General features: G+C 41.5%; 1 protein-coding gene across 1 annotated transcript; it reads left to right on the forward strand.

The window, feature by feature from the left end:
- Positions 1-1,342: 1,342 nt before the first annotated feature.
- rorca (RAR-related orphan receptor C a) lies at positions 1,343-15,939 on the forward strand. Its single transcript, XM_069150282.1, has 10 exons — positions 1,343-1,737; positions 8,123-8,208; positions 8,353-8,494; positions 8,637-9,077; positions 9,207-9,328; positions 9,981-10,113; positions 11,007-11,114; positions 11,242-11,352; positions 12,196-12,308; positions 12,412-15,939. The coding sequence occupies exons 1-10, from the start codon at positions 1,731-1,733 to the stop codon at positions 12,571-12,573; spliced, it is 1,425 nt and encodes a 474-aa protein (XP_069006383.1). The 5' UTR covers positions 1,343-1,730; the 3' UTR covers positions 12,574-15,939.
- Positions 15,940-16,268: the final 329 nt, after the last annotated feature.

Here is a 16,268-nt window from a genome sequence, read left to right on the forward strand (position 1 = left end):
GCTGCAGAATATATTGAAGCAAAACACTCTTACAGCCCTTTCCCGCTATTGTATTTTTAAACTATGCATGCAGGAAAAGCAGTACATTATTGCTTTACATTTATGTTCTAGTGTTTTTGTTTCTTTATTGTCTTGAGCAGTTGCACAAGAACAGATATAGCCTGTTAAACAAACATTTAAGAAACAATACAGAGAGTTATGAACACAAAGCATGAATATAGGTGGTGCTGAGAGACTGTGTGAGCTCATATGATTCAGGATAAAAGTGTTCACAATAGAAAAAGACAGAGGGAGATTCACCACGCATGCACACCAGAAAGACAAGAGAGGGAGGGGTGTGGAAGCTCTGCGTTGCTCCACTAACCTACTTACCATAATCTCTCTCTTCTCCTCATTTCATAACTGTGCCTAAGTTACATGATACACTCGTCATCTTGCCCACGCTTGCCAATCAATTATTTTCATCAGCAGTGTTATTAATGGCTTTGTTTTGTGTCTGTTCCAGGGTGTTTCTGCTCTCTTTCCTGTAAACACACCCACTCCAAAAGGAAACAACAACAGGGATAAAGATGTACCACGGTAAACAGTAATAAACAAGATAGATGAACATTAAACATTGTTGTTAATTTAGCTCAATACATTTAGAGATGAATACATTTTATCCCTCTGCTTTAAAACTTCAGTATTCCACAGTTGAGGAAATGTAAAACAAAACACAGCACAACAACCTGTTCGCAAGTAATTCCCCGACCAAGATTAGTGTTTGTTAATCCTGTGAGGTAATCAAGACTTCATGCAATGTAGCATTCAGCTGAACAAGGACATAGTTTCTCTTCTATGAGCCTATATGGCTATTTCATTTGCAAATATAGTACCATGGGAAAATTAGTGATATTATTTCATATAGTAAAGAACCTAATAGCAATGTTGGGGACTGTGCTCCGTTGATTATTATGGATACGGTGTAAGAAAACATGCAAAAACTCAGTGGTATTGCACTTCAACTTTTCTTTTTTTATATATATATAAATCTCTAATTTAATAAGGTAGGCCTATTGCCTATTAAAGGTTTATATGGACACTTATGGGTTGAGATATTTGTCTAAAATGCATGGTAGTTGCTTTAGATGAACAGTAGGGAAGAAATATATTAGCCTTGCCACAAGTTAAAGGAAATAATATGGCAGGAAATATATGTGCACTTGTTATTATAAAATAGTTCCCACGCTGGGTGAGTGTTGGTCTGAACTGACACACTGCCACACTTTCCCACGCACGCGTGAGCCTCCTTAAAGCGCGTGGGGGTTGGCGCGCGCGTACAGCTCACGGGGCACGAGGCGGGCGGACCGCTGGTTGAGGATCATGTGTAGTCCACGCGCTGAAACTAGGTTAGAGCGAGACTCCGAGCAAGACAGAACAGAGAGGAGGAGCCGCTGCGTTATTATTTTATTGGTGTAATTTTTTTTTTTAAATCACAACTGCGAGGAGCTGAGAGCAAGTAAAGAACAGTCACACGGCGTTGATTTTTTTTTTTTTTTTTTTAAATTTCTTTTTAAGGTCAGCGCGCGTGAAGAAAGGGTTAGAAAAATCCATATGAGGATTCGTTGTTGTGACAGTTTTCAGCTGCTCCGTTTTGGAGCGAATAAGTGCGCGTCGCCCTCGGTGTTTCTTGGCTTCATTTCCACCTGGAGTTGTATGACCCGAAGAGTTGGTTAGACTTCACCGTCGCAATGAGAGGTGAGTCTGTGGGAATAATTGCATTTGCTCCAATGTGTTTATGACACGTCCGGTCCCTGCGAGTTCAGGTTGCATAATGTGTGCTTTTGGAACAAGTCTGAAGTGCGTCGACTGCAGGCGCGCTGCACTAAAATACCAGATTGCATGAGAAGGGAAATAAAATGACGTTCCTATGTATATTGTGAAATCTAAACATGTCCGCTTAAACACTTTCAAAAGTGTTTACGCAGTCTTTAAACTAAATATGCGGGGGAAAAAAAAAAAAAAAAAAAAAAAAAAATTAAGAAATAAACTCTTTTAATTACAGATTTCTATAAGCGTTGGTCCGAGATCGAGTGTGTTTGGTCTATTTGTGTAAAATGTGTGGGTTTTCTGTAGTTATTTTAGGTTTGCTCGTGCAAAGATGACTGCGTAGCAGCTGTAGTTAGGCTCTTTTATTTTCGCCTGTGAGCGACTCCAGTTATGTAAGAGAGAGAGGGAAGGGAGGTGGTGAGCGGAGTGATTCATGGGATGTCAAGCCACATGAAAATCTGTTGGCAGGGATTGTTTACGTTGAATAAAGTACTCCGTGTTCACAGATATTTGCCTTTTTCTTTGTACTGCAGGCAATACTATAAAACTTATATCACTTTTGTGTGACTCAATCATTAGTTTGACACATTTTCTGCTGACAATTTTGAGTGACTATTAAAGGCGACATCTTGTTTTCATGTACCTAAATGCGCTCATGGATTAACTGATTGCGTTTTGCTGTTATATTTAGTTCATCAGAAAGAGTGTTTTTGTTTTCAGAATCAGCAGTATGGCGGCCAGTGTGTGTGTGTGTGTGGGGGGGGGGGGGGCAGAGAGAAAGAGAGAGGAGGTGCTCCATTGACCTAGTTCTGTCATTGAGGATTACAGCAAGTGTGTGCGTGTGTGTGCGTGTGTGTGCATGGAGGGGCATAGTTTTGTCGTCATTACTGATGAAGCAATGTTGATCATTTAAATCAGTTGTCAGGGAGATGCTCCTCTTTAACCTAATGTGGACGTGAGGTGAACTTGAAAAATCATGCTGAGTTTTTACTTATCAAAAAAAAACATTAGTTTAGAATTTGAGTGACAAACATTATATTTATGAAATACAAGCAAATATCTAATGATATACATGTTTTTATTTAGTATACATGTTTTATTTCGTAAAATTTGCCAGTATATCATTATTTATTTTGTGTTATGTCAAACCATCATGCACCGCTGTGACAAGCAGGATATGGGCACAGCAAGCCCACATTTAACCGTGAAGCACAGCAGGGATCAGTTAAGCTCATCTTCCTCTGCCAGCTTAGGTTACTTACATCAACCAGAGTGCATATCACTCCAGTCAAGCACAGCTTGTCAGTCTGATTTTGTAAAATACCACATAATCTACAGTGTCACCCACAAAGAGAGAGGCATTGTAGAGGTTTAATTTTCCTGAGTGACTTATATATCTAGATAGACAGATTGCAGTTAACAATGCCAGCGTACTTGTTATACCAGGGGTTGTTCTTGTTGCATAAAGAGGTCAGGCAGGTGTGACGCAATGCAATCAAACGCACAAACTTCAATGAAGATTTGATGCCTTTGTGCACTGGTGGTGCACGGTGCTGCAGCCTTACAATAATACTGCACCGGAGCTCAGTTTGCCCGGGATCAAAGGCATGGTAGCAGTGAAAAGGAGAGGTTGCTCTCTGCTTTCCAAGGACACTGCTGTGCTGAGCTCAGCCTCAAAGCCACTATCTGTTTGAGTGTGCAGCCTTGGGGAAGTTCACAGCAAGTTACAGTATGTGTCAAGGTGCCCTTTCTCTCTGACAACTGCATGCTAAGATTCCATTCCCCTTATCTAAAGCGTTAACTCTTCGCACAGCCTGCATGTTAGGTGTGCAGGCAAAAGTGTTACCATTATCTATGTATTATGACTGCAGTTCATTCTGCAGCACAGTAATGGACGCAATATTTCATTCTTCAACACTCGTTTACGCTCAGTCGTATCCTAACGTGGTGTCATTTTAATTGGCCATATCTGCGCGAAAAGTGTGCACAAGGACAGTGACATCGAAACAGGCACGAAGAGATTTTAAATCAAGGTGACCGTGGTCGCTGCGGCTCAGTCCTAAATTTGTTCCTGCGGTTTGGAGCAGCACGCAAAATGACATGCTGTGGAGTGAATTCCTCAGTCTGGTTTTGCTTGTGTTGCAGAGGCCCACTTGGGTTTTGGGCTTGGAGGCGCGCACAGAGCACGGACAAGTGAATGCACTTTATCTTTTCTGATCAATGGTGCGGTATTACAGAGGCGCAGAGTGTGAGGCCTGCTTTCTTGGCAGGAGCAGCACTGCTGTACGTCATGTGAATATTTAGTCTTGAGAACAGTGAGGAAGTAGTATTCCATTATATTGTTCGAATAATAAACCTCATTCATTGGAAATATTTAGTAGAACAGCTTTATATCAACACAATAAATGTACATGTTTGATTATTTTAAAAATATAAAAAAAAAATTAAAAAAATTGTAAAAGTCAAATTGCAAAAAGTGAAGAAAAAAAAAGACTCATCTGTACATAATGTGTGTGCAGACATACTGTCTGTACCGCACATAACGTCTATACCCGGACATTTCAATTATAGTTAAGTTACCCTGGTGCCTGTTTATAGGCATGTTTTGTAATACAGTGTTTCTATTTAGTGTAACTCTACTGATCGATGGCTGAAGTGCAACGCATGGCGGAGGACCCTACGGCGAACCCACCGTACACTGACGCCTCTATTACTGCATCTGCTGAGTAATCTCCTAAACCTGCAGTGCATTTTTAACCAGTTTGAGGTTAGTGTTAGGCCATATTATACCGTCTGCGTTCTGTAGGTAAGGTTGGCGGGAGGAGAAGAAGAGAGAAAAAGGCAAATCGTCGCAGGTGCCCTGCGTTGGAAAGATAAGCGGAAGGCGAGCGGCGGACTCTCTGGGGGAACATGACTGCGTATTTAGTAAAATAACTGACACCTTCTGTTGGTAACCGAACCTCATAGTATGTCGCGCCGTACGCGCCATTCCTCCCACGCGGGCCCCGGTCGAATATAAGTTAATTCCACGGCATGTCAGGTAAATGTAAAGCGCAAAGTAAAAGAAGACCTTGGAATCTGTTTGATGAGCTGGGATGAGAGGACGAAGTCTCCCTAGCTGAGGGTTTATAGTGCTCGATGAAGAAAGTCCTGACCGGCAGAGACTGACACACTGGCTGAAAGACACAGAAAAGACTAAATTACCACTTGTTTGAATTTAATGGTTATTAGAGTTACCTACTATTTATTGATATTGTTTTCTGCTCTGAGGGTCCAAAGGAGTATGTTTGAGACTATTTTTCCACATTTTATCACAGACATCACAGTAAAACTCTTTAGATATGAAATATATTGAATTACTCTTTTTTTCTCATGTGTCTGTTATGGTTTTTGTTTTGTTTCAGTTGTACAGCTACTGTGAGCTTGTTTTCAAATCAGTATTTGCTGAGCTAATAGAATTCAACACGCAGCCAGCTGGGTTTAAACCGTTGCTTTTACGTATGCATTTGTGGCATTCAAACAAACAGAGGGGGTGTTTTCTTTGTTTTGTAAGAACATTTAGTCGTGGTACAAAGATTAGTGGACATGCTCTCAATAAATTCGAATGAGAATAAAGGAGCTCTTGTTCAGGCCCATGCTGCGTTGCAACCGATTGCGGCATAGCTAAAATGTAATAGTTGCACAGTGGACCGTTTCTGCTTTACACACCGTTATCTACATTAACCAGTGTGCACTTAAGTGCAATGTTGTGATTTGTGCAGCCTTTGTAGACCAGGACCGGCAGAAGTTATCTCTGCTCAGCCAACTGCACCAGAGTAAAAATAGATTTATGGTCGAGCTCGAACACAGCTGAAATTTCATTCTAATACTTGACGTGCTGCAACAAGTTAAGAGCTGCTATTAGAGACGTCTCCTCCTCCTGCAGCTTACTGTACTACAGGTTTTTGGAAATATTTCCAGATGTTGCACAAGTTGTAAAATCTCCAGCAGGGCAGGTTGCCTATCCCAGTTTCAGCGGGGCATCTTGAATTGCTCTTTAATCAAATCTCTCACGCTGCTCTCTATCCAAACTAAAATGAGGGCTCCACCCTCCCCTTACTTCAAGACTGAGTTCTACCTTAAAACCTGCAAGAAACCAGATTTGTGTTCCTTGTGAGGCTGCCACCACAAGCACCTCCTTATTTGCTGAATGGGAAACTGTGTCAGTGGAGCAGCAGCTCCTGCTTGTTGGGCTTGACTTGCTGCAGCTCGGCTGACTGGCAGGTGAGGCAGCCAGTCACAGACGGGAGCCTCTCCCTCAGAGGCCAATGGGAGCGCCGGGAGGGTGAGGGAGGAGAGTCACGCTGTTGCCACGACAACCACCTTTGAATGAGTGTGTTCATGGAATGTGGCCAGACTGCAGTTATATAACAGGCTGAAGGGTGGGGTGTGTGTGTGTGTGTGTGTGTGTGTGTGTGTGTGTGTGTGTGTGTGTGTGTGTGTGTGTGTGTGTGTGTGTGTGTGTGTAGGCGGGGGGGGGGGGGGGGGGCTCTGAAGGGGGAGCAATAAAGGGAGCAAAGGAGAGAGGGATTTTTTTTTTTCCATTGCCCTTTATTTATTTATATCCCCGAGTTGCTTTTCGTTGGCCAGCACATTCAACCGAACCAAGATACTGGAATATGTCACCTGCGCTGCATAAAAAAAAAAAAAAAAAAAAAGTCTTTGTAGAATGAAAATGTCAACAGATTTTTTTTTTCTCTCTCCAGACTAGATTTTCAGGTTAATGTCAGTCACTAACTTTGCTTTGCGTCTGTGACGCATTTCTCTCCCCACGCAGAGTGACTCATGTGATTGGTTGGTTGTGAGTAGTTTATAAAAGCGCCTTTAGAAAACAGCAATTTTCTGAAGCGCTGGGAAGACCTGTTAAAAGCCTTTTCTGTGATTAACTGGTTACCTAATACCCTGTGTGACCCAACAAAGGTGGTTTGGGCATTGTTTGGCACACGGTGCTGCCCAGGACAAATCAAATCTACACATTTACACAGTAAACAGTCAGTTGCCGTTATTTTGTGGGCTACAGTGGACAGTAGACTTTGGAGGGGTTCAGCACGGCAGTGTGCCTTTGTTAACCTGCTACCATTTTGTTCATCCTGGAGGAGGAGCGACAGTGCGAGAGAGAGCTGTGAAACTTTATAACCCCGGGCCTCAGCTAATGCAATTGACCTGCTATTCTGGGCTTGAGGAGGCCCAGCTACTTAGATAAACAACATAATGAAAAGAACAGGCTGTTCCTGGGTAAGAAGGCTCAGGCTTCCTCAATCAACACAAGGTGTATAACGTATACACCGTTTCTCTTGTGTTCTGGACACTTCTCTGCTACCTTGACAAACCTGTACCGCTATTACAAATGGATCTCATTATGAGTGTCAGTTACATTTCAACAACAGCAATGGTCAGATAACGTTTGGCTGTCCGAGTATGAGTTTATTATAAGAAAGTCCAAGTCGACTTGCATCAACCAGTTTCACCTCCACGGTGACGGTCGGCAGGTTTGAGTTCAGTTTAAATTAAAAAAGTCGTGGCTGTCTCGAGCAAATATTGACTTGTAATAAGCTGCCCACTTCCGATGACATGGTTGAGGTGTTTTACCGGCAATAACTGCAGCCAGCAGGATAAGCCAGAAAAGCAAATGTTTAACGTACCTGTGCTCGTAACTGGCGCTAAAAAAAAACGCTTCTATATCATAATGCTACACTTGTGACATACCTGTGGGCGGAGCTTACTATATATGTTTGTGTTATTGTTTTGTTTCTTGTGGCGTGATCGCTGCGGTGGTTACAAACTTCCATCACGCTGTCATTGTAGGACTGCAGCTAACGGGCATTTATATTACGGATGCAGTTCTCGAATATTTTCTCAGTTAGTGGATTGTTGTTTTGTCAGTGCAGTCAGAAAATAAAAGGTAAAAGGCTCATCACAGAGCTCAATACGCCGTCTTTAAATGTCTCGTTTGACCGACAGTCCAGAGGTCTTGAAAATATTCAATTGTGGAACACAGGAAAAAGCAGTAAATTCTTACACAAAGGAAAAATGCCCGGATTAACCGGCTCATCATGTCACATCAACACCATGCTGCAAAATGAAAGAAGTTTGCAGTCTTTTGACTGTCATTATGTAATACAAATGTATTTAATTATTCATATTCTGGACTCTGTTTTTTTTTCATATTTATCCTTTTTGTAATAATCTAAGGATCTTTCTGATAATAACTGATCTTTCGTGATTAGTCTGCGCCCGTTAACCCATATTTTTCTCCATTCTTTTTTGTCTACAGCTCAAATAGAGGTAATTCCCTGTAAAATCTGTGGGGACAAATCATCAGGGATTCACTATGGTGTCATCACCTGTGAAGGCTGCAAGGTGAGCTGTCAGTCGTCTTCATCACGGTGGAAAATTTTTTTCCAGTGTGTCGTAATCACCCGATTGATTCTACCGAGTCTAATCAAAGCATTTTGCTTGTGATCGCATCAGGCATATTCACATTGTGTCTGTCTCTGTTTGAAGGGTTTCTTTCGACGCAGCCAGCAGAACAACGCCATGTACTCCTGCTCTAGACAGAGGAACTGCCTAATTGACCGGACCAATCGTAATCGTTGTCAGCACTGCAGGCTGCAGAAGTGTCTCGCTCTGGGCATGAGCCGTGATGGTGAGTTCAGTTACTCGATCTATATTTAATTAACTCAGAGTTTCCACCTCCCGCATTTTGCTCATCACGATGAATAAGTTAGGTAATCCTTGTTTGACTGCGGCCGCACTTCAGGTTTTGTCTTACCCCTTTTCTGTCACAGCCGTCAAGTTCGGTAGAATGTCCAAAAAGCAGCGCGACAGCCTGTACGCAGAGGTGCAGAAACACCAGCAGTCTCAGGAGTGTGCAGCAGTCGGCGCCCGCGACGAGAATAGTGACATGGCCGACCACGGCCGCGCCTACAGGAGAGGCTCCAGCGCCACGCTCAGCGATCTGGACGACATTACCACTTTGCCGGAGGGCCTGCTTTTTGACCTCCCGCTGACCCCAGAGGATGCAGGTGGAGAGTACTGTAACCTGGACATGCTGGGCGGAAGTGCAGGAAGCAGCTCGTCCTCTCAGAGCTCGCCGGAGCAGACCAACTTAGACTTTGTCGACGGCAATCACAGCATCAAGCACGAGTACCAGTTGTTGCACGATTCTGGACTCTTCTCCCACGCTATACTCAACCCGCTACCCGAGGGCTGCTCCCCGCTTGAGATAGGTCAGTAGTAACCTACTCATAATGTGCATTGTGACCTTAAATCTACCCTAAACACATCATGAATCTCACTGCAAACTTCAAAAAAAAAAAAAAGAAGAAGAAATAAGATGACTCTTTTTCTCCGTTCAGAGCGTATAACCCAGAGTGTGGTGAAGTCCCATATTGAGACAAGCCAGTACAGCACAGAGGAGCTGAAGAGAATGGCGTGGACCTTATACAACCCAGAGGAGACACGCTCATACCAGACCATGGTAAATGTGACACTCATTGTACGACAAACAGATGACAGTAAACTTAAATAAAGTACACACATTTGAAGAATGGGGTTGAGAAAGGAAATTGCCCCTGGGTGTTTGATTTAACTGAACTGTATTGTGAAACTGCGCTGTGAAGTGTAAATCTGTGAAACTCATAGCCGTAGCAATCTTTAAACATAAAACTTTAAATGTCACTCGGCTTATCCTACCCTATTTTTTTTTAAATCTTTTACAAGGTTAACAGCAGAAAGTTATCAGTTTTAGACCTTGCACAAAAATCAACAGTAAACTTGTAGAAAACAGTTTACTAAAACAAACAGAAGCGTCCCTTCTTGTCGCCACAGTTCATTTTTACATTGTCATTCTAAAATCCAAACATTTTTTATCGTATGTTTTCCGACTTGCCTTTCTGTCTCACTAGTCAAAGTCGGAGGCCGCATTTTTAAGAGGGATGTATCATATCAAGCGCCCCCCCCCCCCCTCCTGTAATTCAGGACAGCTAAGCAGAAATCAGATCCCATTACTAGATGATTCTTGATGTCAAAATAAGCATATAGTCAACAGCGAACAATGAAATACAGCTTGTGTGATGTCCTTGGTGTTGCGTCCCTTATTGAGTCTTCCTGTCTGATTCATTCTCTTTCAGTCAGCTGAGGTGATGTGGCAACAATGTGCCATTCACATCACTAACGCAATCCAGTATGTGGTGGAGTTTGCCAAGCACATCTCTGGCTTCATGGACCTCTGTCAGAACGACCAGATTATCCTCCTCAAAGCAGGTCAGTTCTCGGTTCTAAACATTTTGCGCAGCCAATGCTGTTTGTATGTTCACTGCTCTGCAGACGTTGTCTGTGACAGAATTAGCTGCTGTCCCATGAACACTATATCCCCCCCCTCAAGTGACAGCTGACTTCACAGAGTTGCAGCATCACATGCTTTGTAGTGTGACTTCAAAAGGTGCATAGTTGTTCTTGGAAAGAACGGCCGGCTTTGTTTTAGCCGCGCGGCTTCTTCTCCGCCGCTCTCTCTCGTCATCGTGCTGCGAAGCGCCTCGACATATAACGGAGGCCTGTGTGTGAGCCACGTCTCGCAGTGAGGGCATCTCCTGACTTCATTATACTGAGATCAAAGAGAAAACACATTAAGATCGCAGCGTTTATTTCGACTAATTACGTCCTCGCCTTATGAAGCTGAAAGCAACGAGAGCGTGTTCACCAGTCCTTCTCACGCGGCGTTTATTGAGACTAATTTGGTGATTACGTTCGATGTGTGAAATGTTTCCGCACCCATGTACGATCTGTCAAACCTGACTGAAAAAGTGGAACGATTAAAAAACAAAACAAAGAAAAAAACAGCTCCTTCTGTTCGAGAACTGTATGAACAGGTGATTCAATGACATCCTGCGTTGTCTACCTTAATTATTTTAATCCCGTCTTTACTGTAGTTAAACGGCTGACTGCTCCCTTGTCATTCATAGTTTTTCCAGGAAATGATGTAAAAATGATGTTGTCATCAAAGAATGTTCTACTTTATATAATCACAGTCGTGGGACATATTTAACTAACACTAGCGTCCAAATTAGTTTTCCGAGATCGTTTGCACAGCAGCAATTTGAATGTGTGTATGCTACTATTACATCTACTCGAACGTCTCTTTTTGTGTGTGTCAACAGGCTGCATGGATGTTCTTCTGATCCGTATGTGTCGGGCCTACAACCCCATCAACAACACGTTGCTCTTTGATGGAAAGTTTGCCGCTGCTCAGCTTTTCAAAGCTCTCGGTGAGTCAGCTCATTCACTTCGCTCTCCTTCCTCTCATACAAACTGTTTCATCTTTGTCACAATCATCACCGTCAGTAGTTTCTATTTTAGTAAAACGTTCTTTTTTTCCCTTCTCCCTCCACCAAGGCTGTGATGACCTCGTGAGCGCGGTGTTCGACTTAGCTAAAAGCCTGAGCCGTGTCCAGATGTCCGAGGAAGAGATGGCTCTCTTCAGCGCAGCTGTGCTGCTCTCACCAGGTGAGATCAAATGCCTCGAAGTCAGTTACCTCCTCACATACTAAACTGGTCAAACTGGTATTTCATTAAAAGCTCTTTGTGTGGAGACTTTAAAAGTTTACCAGCACTGTTCAATTGTTCAAAAGCTTATTCGCAGGTTTCTGTTACTGTTTAAAAAAAAAAAATCACATTTGTTTGCACTTAAGAAATAATATAATTGTGATTGAACTGTAATTGAAAATCAAATAAAATGTAGCTTGACCTCCAAGACAAATGGAATTTTAACCAATCCGATTAAAATACATCTTTGCTAATAGCTTCCTTAAGATATAATTAAAAATGACAGTTTTTCGAGTAACCTGTTTTCTTATATTACTAAGAGAGCGAGTTTACCTGTTTTCTTATCAGCTTTAGATTGTGTTATCCAGCCATATATAGAATAGATATGTTTTCAGAGAAGCACAAAAAGCTTCTTCACTTCATAAATCAACTTTTATCAACCATTATTAGGTTATAAAGTTTACCTTTATCCAGATATTCTAAAAACAAACACATTTGTCTGCTGGGTTTCACAAGTTTTAAAGCACTTCAAATGTCCATATTGTCAGTAGAAAACACATCTACATTAGCAGTGTTGTCATGGTCACCGTCTATTTTTACCACTGGCAGGATGTTTATTCACTCCATAATGGGTTAAATCTGAACCATTGGTTTTCTTTGAAGGCAGAAAATCAATTTAAAAAAGTTTGTTTTAGTCAAACAAACCCTAAACATTAGTTAACCGCAAACTTCACCAGATTCTCATTGAAACTGAGAAGATGACGATACTAATGACACAATCATGTCCCCCGCCTTCTCCTTCAGATCGACCCTGGCTGACAGATGTCCAGAGGATCCAGAAGTTGCAGGAAAAGGTTTATGTGGCTCTGCAGCGTTGTCTACAAAAAGAAGGAGCATCAGACGAGAAACTAGCCAAGGTACAGAGCCCTCCCGATATTATATTGTTAATATGAAGTTTATTGGTCTTTCTCTCTCGTTCTAATCTAATTCTCTCTCTCCTTTTCTGAACTTCCTTTCTAGATGGTGTCCAAGCTTCCCATCATGAGGTCCATTTGCAACCTCCACATTGACAAACTGGACTTTTTCCGTTTGGTTCACCCTGAAACGGCGTACACCTTTCCTCCTCTGTATAGGGAGGTTTTTGGCAGTGAAATCACCTTCCCAGACTCCACAGAGGGTTAGTGCAGTTTTGCTAAATTGCGTGATTCAAACAGTGACATGGAGGTGTAGGGAGAGGGAGTTTAAACAAAAATGTGGCAACCAGCTGAAGCAAAACCAACCAGCGGCTCAATGACAATCCTGCACGCTACACTTTAGCACACACTCCTCTCACCTCTGAACTCCCAACCCTGTGGAGTAGCATTCACTGCCCTGCAAGCCGGTCCTTTCAACTTAACACTACAGGAACTGCTGCTGGGTAATCAGTGCTTATGACTTCCTTTTTAGGGAGACGATTAAAGAGTAGCCTACATCATTTGTATTCTCAAAAATATTTTTCTATAAGAAGACCTTAAACCGCTTATTAAGTTGAATTCCTTTCTAATATAAATTTGACTTTCATCGTTCTCGCATTTCCTGTAAGCTATTGTTGAATGTACCCCCTCTTCCCTTAGCCCGTCAGCACAGCCCTAGGCTTGATATAGAATGTACATACTTAAAGTCCTCACCCACTTTGTGGAGATTTGCAGTAATGATGCCTGTTTCGGTTGTCTATCTACAGTTAATTGTTTCAATCAGTATTTTCGGTAGCACCCGTATTTTGCAGTTCTGTAACAAATGAACAAACTGTTGAAAGGGACCATGATCAAACTCACAAGCAGACAAGGTTTTTAAACAGTGTGAATCATGGGCAAACATTCAGCATGTCTGTCGCCATGCACCGACAAACTCTTGCACACAGAGCACAAAATACAGCACTTAAGCTGAAATTGTCGTTGGTATTTTTACCAGCACACCCTCAGACACTGATGTAAGTGAGCTCTTTATTTGTTTTAATGTAATCAATGACCTCAGTCCTAATACCTTTTCCCTTTGCAAATGCCACTTAGAGAGTGAAAGCGAGAGAATCACAGGTGTTGTGAAAGTATTTTCAGATGTTCCTTTTTATATATAAAATATATATATATATAAAACTTCTATATAATAGTGTAAAAAAAAAAGAGCAGTTATGAATTCATACCAAGTGAGGAGGAGGAGGAAGAGGAGGAGGAGGGTAATGTTGTGCTTGTGCTCAGGTCTCAGATAGATACTGCCTGCCCACACTCTGGGGCTCTGGGATTAAAAAAAAAAAATTAAAAAAAAGATTGTTGCTGAGATGAAAAAAAAAAAAAAAAGAAGAAACTCTGGTTATTAGTAGTCACAAGTCCTTTCTCAATCCAAAATGGATCTCTGGGCACGAGATTTTACGGGTTCACGCTCAAACTGCCATCTGTGAAACCGGTCGGACATGCTAGGTGCACCCTCCTGCCGCAGGTGAGCCGCATGACCGGGTTGCCGGGAGGCCGGCCGCCGCGGGGTCGTGCACTCTCGGGGAGGATCGTGTGCACCTCAGCCACCTCCGCACGAGCGAGGTTTGAGCGACGGCAGCAAGTTCACGAGACTTGTGAATGGAAAAAGGACGTTGAAACGTGACAAGTCAACTCCATCACCGCCTCCACGGTCGGATGAGGGGGCAGGGAATAGAAAGTGGACAGGTGGATGATGGTGGTGTTTAAGCTCCTTAGACATCAGTAATAGGGGATTTACGGTCTGCACCAACTCTCACTGCTTCGGGGTCTGGCGGATTATGCTGCCGAGTGCAACCAAGGTGTTCGGATTGGAGAATTCAATCTTCTATTCCTTTTTCCCCACTTCCTTACTACCTCACCCTCTTTAAACACTACATGGCACAGCGAAGGGTTGACAGAGCCATCAGCTACCCCCCTGAGTTAATATTCCTGCGTTCATGCGAAAGAGCTTTTTTCAAAAAATATAACAGTTGGCGACAAAATTTGAACATCACTGCTTACTACACAAATGTAAAATATAATGCTCAAAGCTGTTAAAACTAGACATTAGACAACAGCAAAGTAAAATGCTGGATCTGCTTATACTGAAGACGTCCCTCTCTGACTGCTGTTATGTCATGTCAGAGCAGTTACGTCCAGGAAAGAAGCCCCGCACAGGTTGCACTTGCACACACCTGAGGGTGTGTCCCTGTGAAAACCCTTTTCTTTAAGGTGGAGGGGGGCCATATTTGGATTTCTGTAAAACAAAAGAAAGTATCATTCTACGAGAATCCTAAAGAGGCCATGAGAAGAAAACAGCTGCAATTGGAGAAATCATTGCTGTCGTTCTACCTTAAGCATTTTGAGACAATCACATGACAGATGATGGATGTCTTTCTCTATGTCATATTTAAGCCAGGCTTGCTTTGCACTGCTGGGACAGTGCTGTTTGCCATTCACTATATTATCTCACATAGTATGAAGGGGGTATTACCCTTGTCTTGGTACTTAAGACAGTGGCATTGTGGGATTGTGCAATAAAGTCTTTCCCATTGTTCTCAGTACGTTGGGTCTTCGTTGCCATCTATTACAGTTCATATTTTCACAAACACTCCAGCACAGTTAACCTCGCAGCACAACGATTCATCTTATTTACAAGGTCATTTACCAAATACACAGCCTACTTCTTTGCAGATCAGCTAAAAAGCCAAGATGGCACTTACAGATTGTAACAAAGTGGAATACTTTGTGCGTCCAGCCTGAGAATGTTAGACATGATTCAGTATACTTTGTGACCTAACAGGCTTAAAATCTGTCCACGGGGCAGAATTTATGATCTGAACGTACATTTCCGTTTTGAGTCACTCAGGGAGATAGCTGGGCTCTCTGTCCTACAGTGTCTGCAGTTAGTTTAGCTAGCAAGACACCTTGCACCAATATAGAAGACCTTTAAACCTTGATCACTGTGTACAGTACATGTTCTTGTGAATGTTTGATTACAGAAGTATCAAAGATTTTACCCCGGTCTAATATCATTATTGCAAGACTTTTTTTTGAGTTTGAGTCATAGAATAAATAGGATATAATAAAATATATATATATATATATATATATATATATATATATATATATATATATATATATATATATATATATATATATATAAAAGATGGATTTTAATCTCTGAATCTTGTGTTGGTTTTGTTGTGATCTTTTGTTTCTTAATTTTTATCCTTTTATGTACTGTTTTTTTTTGTTGTTTTTTTTTCATCAGTTTAGTGTCCTTTTTGTCTTGGAGAGATGTAATTCTATTTTTTTTAAAGAGCGTTTTTAAAGATGTCTCCCTAAAAGTTTCTCTTTTGTCATGATCCTTCTGTTTATGATATTTTCATTCTATTTTAAAATTATTATTATTAAATCAATATAGATTTTAATATGAAATAATTTATAATATGTCATGGATATAAAGCCCAAGAGGTTTTAACACAGTGAAGTGTTATTGCACAATGGTGATACTATATGTGGATTTAAGAATGTAATAAAAGTCTTTTTACAATTAAAAGGAGAACTTGTGTCTTTACCTTACAGAACCAGAACATAGCGAGTAAAGACTGCTGCTGATTTTTTTTTTTTTAAATTTATATACTATGTGAAGCATGTATAAAATTGAATTCACCTTTATCGTTATGATAATTTGTTTTGCTGGGAAATGCATTATTTTCTGAACTTTGTCAACTTTTTAGAGATACGTAGTTCTTATAGAACATAAACGACACAGACACATGATAGACTTATGGAATATGATGTCTCACTGTAGATCTGTAGATTACACTAACCAACAGCACACAAAGTAGTTAAAATGAGCACAATGTTGAATAAGTACAGCAGTAA

This window comes from Embiotoca jacksoni, unplaced genomic scaffold, assembly GCF_022577435.1.
Source record: "Embiotoca jacksoni isolate LCO1_2020_lvr unplaced genomic scaffold, fEmbJac1.0.p SCAF_16, whole genome shotgun sequence".
NCBI classification, from domain to species: Eukaryota; Metazoa; Chordata; class Actinopteri; family Embiotocidae; genus Embiotoca; species Embiotoca jacksoni.

Excerpts from the sequence above, each read along its gene's own strand:
- rorca (XM_069150282.1), top strand. Across the intron at positions 9,329-9,980 it reads CACGCTCATACCAGACCATG|TCAGCTGAGGTGATGTGGCA; the intron begins GTAAATGTGACA and ends ATTCTCTTTCAG. Across the intron at positions 11,353-12,195 it reads AGCTGTGCTGCTCTCACCAG|ATCGACCCTGGCTGACAGAT; the intron begins GTGAGATCAAAT and ends CTTCTCCTTCAG.